We start from the raw sequence: 7946 nt of genomic DNA, 5'->3' as shown, positions 1-7946 counted from the left end.
TTAAACTGACCAGATGTACAGTTGTATATATATCGTATTTTGTATTGAGATGAGAAATTTTGTGTTGCAAGTATGGCTCACCACAGCAAAATATGAATTACAGTATGGATCACCAGGATCATCTCAAGTCATAGGACCATCATATGCATGCTACTTACCTGGTAGAAATCAAATCGAATGTATGCATAACATTAACAAATATACCAATTTGCACATTAAGTGACAGTTTCAGCTAGGGGACATAACATTAAGTCCTAGTTCTCAAAACAAAAGCTTTAAACTTTTATTGATGCTAGTGGTAGCCCGATATCCCCAAATGCAGTGAATGTGTGCATCGCTGAATTTAATATTTATTATTAATTTAAATAGATATAAATATTTGAACTTGATATTGCTTTGACATGTGCTACTTTACTTCACCACTTTTCATGGTAAGACATATTTATGGCATTTATTTATGTTATTTCAAAGATATTGCGTTCAAAGACTTGGATGTGCATATGCATCTAAAATGTTTTCAATAAAATTGGTGTATATTTTTTCTCCAACACTATAGTGAGCTTAAATGCACTGACATGAAATGAAATTCTAGCCTAACACTGACAAGGGTGTTGAACAGAAACTGATGGGACATAATACTTATTTCAACATATATGTACAGTCAGTGCAGATTTTTTTCACCATTTGTTGGAGTATATCATAGAAACCTGGAGAGATGTTTATTATATATTTGAATTTACACAATTATATCTAAAAATCATTTCTTTAATCCATATTCCATCAATGATGAGGCATCAGTACTAGTACTGTACATCATACAAATAGAGCAATTAATGACATGTACAGACTGTAATATAGATTAGGTTATGTACATGTATTGGTGAAAATATGTACCTCTCTGCTTGACGTTGTCATACTGCTTCTTTATCTGAAGTGTTGACCTTATTTCTACTCCAAGACTGCAAAAAAAAAAAATGCTTTTAATTTATTTTATTTAATTGGAAAAGAAAAAAGATCATAAATGAATGGCAAATCAGATATTTGCAAGCCTTCAGCACAAATTGCTAAAATTCCATATATTTCTTAAGCATCTTAAAACATCTCAAAGTTAAGGAACATCTCAAGCAATGCATTGTCTATGGGAAATCTTAGACTTGAGGAAATCTCAAGACTTGAGATGTTTTATACAAGTGGGCCAGACATAGACCTGTATCTCAACTACCCAAGTGGTCCAGACCACTTGGGTAGTTGAGATACAGGTCTATGTCTGGACCACTTGGTTATTTGAGATACAGGTATATGTTACAGTTACTATCCAAGTGGTCCAGACATAGACCTGTATCTGTACTACCCAAGTGGTCAAGACAAAGACCTGTATCTCAACCACCAAAGTTCTCAAAGTTAAGGAACATCTCAAGCAATGCATTGTCTATGGGAAACCTTAGACTTGAGGAAATCTCAAGACTTGAGATGTTTTATACAAGTGGGCTAGACATAGACCTGTATCTCAACTACCTAAGTGGTCCAGACATATACCTGTATCTCAAATAACCAAGTGGTCCAGACATAGACCTGTATCTCAACTACCCAAGTGGTCCAGACATAAACCTGTATATGTACTACCCAAGTGGTCTAGACATATACTTGTATCTCAACTACCCAAGTGGTCCAGACATAGACCTGTATCTCAACTACCCAAGTGGTCCAGACATAGACCTGTATCTCAAACACCCAAGTGGTCCAGACATAGACCTGTATCTGAACTGTCCAAGTGGTCAAGACACAGACCTGTATCTCAACTACCCAAGTGGTCCAGACATAGACCTGTATCTCAAATACCAAAGTGGTCCAGACTTAGACCTGTATCTGTACTACCCAAGTGGTCCAGACATCAGACATAGACCTGTATCTTCACTACATAAGTGGTCCAGACATAGACCTGTATCTCAACCACCAAAGTGGTCCGGACATAGACCTGTATCTCAAACACCTAAGTGGTCCAGACATAGACCTGTATCTCAACCACCAAAGTGGTCCAGACATAGACCTGTATCTGAAATACCCAAGTGGTCCAGACATAGACCTGTATCTAAAACACCCAAGTGGTCCAGACATAGACCTGTATATCAACCACCAAAGTGGTCCAGACATAGACCTGTATCTCAAATACCAAAAGTGTCCAGACTTAGACCTGTATCTGTACTACCCAAGTGGTCCAGACATCAGACATAGGCCTGTATCTTCACTACCTAAGTGGTCCAGACATAGACCTGTATCTCAACCACCAAAGTGGTCCGGACATAGACCTGTATCTCAAACACCTAAGTGGTCCAGACATAGACCTGTATCTCAACTACCTAAGTGGTCCAGACATAGACCTGTATCTCAACCACCAAAGTGGTCCGGACATAGACCTGTATCTCAAACACCTAAGTGGTCCAGAAATAGACCTGTATCTCAACTACCCAAGTGGTCAAGACATAGACCTGTATCTGTACTACCCAAGTGGTCCAGACATCAGACATAGGCCTGTATCTTCACTACCTAAGTGGTCCAGACATAGACCTGTATCTCAACCACCAAAGTGGTCTAGACATAGACCTGTATCTCAAACACCTAAGTTGTCCAGACATAGACCTGTATCTCAAATACCCAATTATTCCAGACATAGACCTGTATCTCAAATACCCAATTATTCCAGACATAGACCTGTATCTCAAATACCCAAGTGGTCCAGACATAAACCTGTATATGTACTACCCAAGTGGTCCATACATAGACCTGTATCTCAACTACCCAAGTGGTCAAGACATAGACCTGTATCTGTACTACCCAAGTGGTCCAGACATCAGACATAGACCTGTATCTTCACTACATAAGTGGTCCAGACATAGACCTGTATCTCAACCACCAAAGTGGTCCAGACATAGACCTGTATCTGAAATACCCAAGTGGTCCAGACTTAGACCTGTATCTCAACTACCCAAGTGGTCCAGACATTGACCTGTAACTCAAACACCCAAGTGGTCCAGACATAGACCTGTAACTCAACCACCTAAGTGTTCTAGACATAGACGTGTATCTCAACTACCCAAGTGGTCCAGACATAGAACTGTATCTCAACGACCCAAGTGGTCCAGACATAGACCTGTATCTAAAACACCCAAGTGGTCCAGACATAGACCTGTATATCAACCACCAAAGTGGTCCAGACATAGACCTGTATCTCAAACACCCAAGTGGTCCAGACATAGACCTGTATCTAAAACACCCAAGTGGTCCAGACATAGACCTGTATCTGAACTACCCAAGTGGTCAAGACACAGTCCTGTATCTCAAATACCCAAGTGGTCCAGACATAAACCTGTATATGTACTACCCAAGTGGTCCATACATAGACCTGTATCTCAACTACCCAAGTGGTCAAGACATAGGCCTGTATCTCAAACCCCCAAGTGGTCCAGACATAGACCTGTATCTGTACTACCCAAGTGGTCAAGACAAAGACCTGTATCTCAACTACCCAAGTGGTCCAGACATAGACCTGGGCCCACTTGTATTAAACATCTCAAAGTTAAGGAAAATCTCAAGTAATGTATCAATTGTCTATGGGAAATCTTAGACTTGAGGAAATCTCAAGAGTGGAGATGTTTTATACAAGTGGGCCCTGCATCTTAACTCAAGTGGTCAAGACATAGACCTGTAACTCAATTACCCACTACATAATTACCCAAGTGGTCCAGACAGTCCTGTATCCTAAATACCCAAGTGATCAAGACATAGACCTATTTCTCAACTTTGACCCCAAGACCTTAGAAGTTTGTCAGTAGAGTAGGTTGCATATATGCCTGCAATGTTTCATTGTTTATGTGTATACAAAATACCTACCGTTTCCGAGATATTTAGCCATTTTAGTAACGTAATTCATTCGTGATCTTTGACCACATGACCTCAGAAGTTTGTCAGTAGAGTAGCTTTCATTAATGCTTACAACATTCCAATGTATATGTGTATACAAAATACTTACCGTTTCTGAGACAATAAGCAATTTCAGTAACGTAATGTACGGTCTACAGAAGCCAAGGGCCATAACTCTGGTAAATATTGAAGTAACATAATAGCGTTTGGGGAGACAATTTCATTTGAGGTAAAGCATCAGAATCCATGCATAAACCTAGGAGAAGTAGGACATACAATACACTGTATTTTGTCTACAGACAGACAGACAGACAGACTGATTCCAGTATACCCCCACCCCCTTAACTTTGTTGTGGGGAGTATACAAATCAATTTAACTACAGGGCAGTTATATCAGTCTGAAATATTTGTTCTACAGTCTTTTTGTCCCAAAATGCTAATATCAAATCAAGCATACAGAAGCTCGGCAATTATGTAAAAGTCTAGTGCGATGTCTGACCAGGTTTCTTTAATTGTAAAAATGTTGTCATTTGAAGTTATTAAGTTATTAAAGACGCTTTGTTTTTCAGAGTGTACCGAATTTAGTCCTAGTCTTAAGGTACTGGTATTGATGTCAGTAGCTGGTTCAACTGTTTTGGGTCTGATATAGTACTGTTATCACTTCAGATCTAAGACAGAGTTCATGCTGGAAAGCCAATGGTACAATGACACTTAGACTTGCACCATATTTTTGGATACCTGGATAGACACAGCTGTAACTATGTGTCGTTAGAACTGTACACTGTATAACCAAGAGGTTTGGGGCCCATGCTTTTGCTTATCTTAGTAAAACAAAGGGCATAACTCCATCATAAAGGGTCGAAATCCAAAATGAGATACTGATCATTCATGCAAAGTTTCAATGAAATCCACCTGTTAGTTAAGGAGGAGTTTTCCAGACAAGTAACTGTGATGGGGTTGATTCCAGTATACCCCCCTAACATCGTTGCGGGGTATAACTACTTGTCGTTACACCTGGATAGACACGGCTGTAACTACGTGTCGTTACACTTTGATAGACTTGGCTGTAACTATGTGTCGTTACACCTGGATAGACACGGCTGTAACTACGTGTTGTTACACTTTGATAGACTTGGCTGTAACTACGTGTCGTTACACCTGGATAGACACGGCTGTAACTACGTGTCGTTACACCTGGATAGACACAGCTGTAACTACGTGTCGTTACACCTGGATAGACACGGGTGTAACTACGTGTCGTTACACCTGGATAGACACGGCTGTAACTATGTGTCGTAACTACGTGTCGTTATACACTGGTTTGATCACTCATCTGTCAGCATCGCGACCTCTTCTGGTGTTTAACTGGGGTTTACTACCACAACAATACATCTTTTCCTAGGAAATAATAAGTCGAAACACAAAGGTACATAAAATATACATGTTTATTATTCCTGTATCATGTAAACTAATGTTGAAGTACTGGCATTGCACATCTTACAGGTCCAATTAAAACAATGATTGATCTAAAACTGTCAAGCATCTGCTGACACTATTCAATAATATCAGGATAAATGAATTTTCTTAAGGAATTTAAAATTTTTAATTTCTTAACTGAAAATTTATGAAAAAGGAAATGTACTTTAATCCTCATAGCCCTGCCTCAAAGATAAAATAACTACTGGACATGCAATTATACAACTGTGTATGAGCATTCGATACAATGATTAAATTGCATACTTGTATGGAATTAAACTCAGAGCTAAAAAACCATTCTGAATACCTTAATAATCCTTTTAACATTTCCTTAATGAATAGTCATTTTATCTGAACTAGTAATGGTGAGAAATGAGATATGATGTAACAAATTGAAACTTTCTGAACTTTTCAATTAGTAAATGAAAACTTTATGCAAAGACAAATTTGAAGAGTAATTTTTGAGAAAAACAACACAGAATCATCAATGATTCTTACTGTGGTAACTATTCTACAATTGAAACCTACAAGCTTCTTTATTTGTAGATATTTTATCCAACCCAAAGCAACTGAAGTCTACAATTTGACCATTTTATACATATAAAATAAGTACATGGCATTTTTTGGAGTTTTTCCTAGTTAGGTAGCCAGTACTGAAGAGAAAACTACAGGGCAACATATTATTCATCCCTTGTATGTAATGAGTATCAGTGTTAAACCTACCCTATGACTAGTAAGGATACGTCCCAGCTCAGTGTTAAACCTACCCTATTACTAGTAAGGATACTTCCCAGCTCAGTGTTAAACCTACCCAAGTACTAGTAAGGATACGTCCCAGCTCAGTGTTAAACCTACCCAAGTACTAGTAAGGATACGTCCGGGCGCAGTGTTAAACCTACCCAAGTACCAGTAAGGATACGCCCCAGCGCAGTGTTAAACCTACCCAAGTACTAGTAAGGATACGTCCCAGCGCAGTGTTAAACCTACCCAAGTTCCAGTAAGGATACGTCCCAGCGCAGTGTTAAACCTCCCCAAGTACTAGTAAGGATACGTCCCAGCTCAGTGTTAAACCTCCCCTATTACTAGTAAGGATACTTCCCAGCTCAGTGTAAAACCTACCCAAGTACTAGTAAGGATACGTCCCAGCTCAGTGTTAAACCTACCCTAGTACTAGTAAGGATACGTCCCAGCTCAGTGTTAAACCTACCCTAGTACTAGTAAGGATACGTCCCAGCTCAGTGTTAAACCTACCCTATTACTAGTAAGGATACTTCCCAGCTCAGTGTAAAACCTACCCAAGTACTAGTAAGGATACGTCCGGGCGCGGTGTTAAACCTACCCAAGTACCAGTAAGGATACGTCCCAGCGCAGTCTTAAACCTACCCAAGTACTAGTAAGGATAGGTCCGGGCGCAGTGTTAAACCTACCCAAGTCCCAGTAAGGATACGCCCCAGCGCAGTGTTAAACCTACCCAATTCTAGTAAGGATACGTCCCAGCGTAGTGTTAAACCTACCCAAGTACCAGTAAGGATACGCCCCAGCGCAGTGTTAAACCTACCCAATTCTAGTAAGGATACGTCCCAGCGTAGTGTTAAACCTACCCAATACTAGTAAGGATACGCCCCAGCGTAGTGTTAAACCTACCCAAGTACTAGTAAGGATACGCCCAAGCGCAGTGTTAAACCTACCCAAGTACTAGTAAGGATACGTCCCAGCGCAGTGTTAAACCTACCCAAGTAACAGTAAGGATACGTCCCAGCGCAGTGTTAAACCTTCCCAAGTACTAGTAAGGATACGCCCAAGCGCAGTGTTAAACCTACGCAAGTACTAGTAAGGATACGTCCCAGCGCCGTGTTAAACCTACCCAAGTACAAGTAAGGATACGTCCCAGCGCCGTGTTAAACCTACCCAAGTACAAGTAAGGATACGTCCCAGCGCAGTGTTAAACCTCCCCAAGTACCAGTAAGGATACGTCCCAGCGCAGTGTTAAACCTACCCAATACTAGTAAGGATACGTCCCAGCGTAGGCACATAGTGACCACGAGAATGACAAGGCCTCTAAGTACAACATTCCAATGTTTTAATTACTGCAAGAACACCTGATGATATATGTCTACATCACATTTCCTTGCTGCCCTTTTAACTGACTCACTCCAGGCTCTGTCTACAATCAAAATCAAAGCAGATTTGGATATTTGGGGGGCTGGACTTGAAATTGTATATAGGGGTCTAATATAATAGTGGTAGCCTTGAAGAAAAAGAAAACTGGATTATGGGGATAAAAAAGTGCCTCCCTGTGCTTGCCTCGAATTTCTTTAAGCACTTCATTTGAGAAAACAAGGTGAAAAGTATTGTAACCTATCTGCAGCCTCCCACTTCCAGACAAACTCATCATAATGAACCAGTCATAACTCTGTATGCAGTGTATCACAAGAATGGATGTCAATATTCAAAACTTTGCCATCCTAGCATATAAAATTTGGCAATTGGAAATACCCTGGGTAAGTTATAACTCTTATATTTTTAGTAAATCATCAAGATGCTCTACCATC

The 7946-nt window shown here is 39.9% G+C and overlaps 1 protein-coding gene across 1 annotated transcript; it reads left to right on the top strand.

The window, feature by feature from the left end:
* The first annotated feature begins 1614 nt into the window (after positions 1-1614).
* Positions 1615-3622, top strand: LOC110441222 (neuroblast differentiation-associated protein AHNAK-like). Its single transcript, XM_021484332.1, has 3 exons — positions 1615-1882; positions 2212-2488; positions 3061-3622. Exons 1-3 carry the CDS (start codon positions 1615-1617, stop codon positions 3620-3622), a joined length of 1107 nt encoding a protein of 368 aa, XP_021340007.1.
* Positions 3623-7946: the final 4324 nt, after the last annotated feature.

The sequence above is a fragment of the Mizuhopecten yessoensis genome, unplaced genomic scaffold (genome assembly GCF_002113885.1).
Source record: "Mizuhopecten yessoensis strain PY_sf001 unplaced genomic scaffold, ASM211388v2 scaffold1787, whole genome shotgun sequence".
Classification (NCBI taxonomy): Eukaryota; Metazoa; Mollusca; class Bivalvia; order Pectinida; family Pectinidae; genus Mizuhopecten; species Mizuhopecten yessoensis.
The sequence above is the reverse complement of the archived record's forward strand: the minus strand, read 5'-3'. Positions and strand labels throughout refer to the sequence as shown.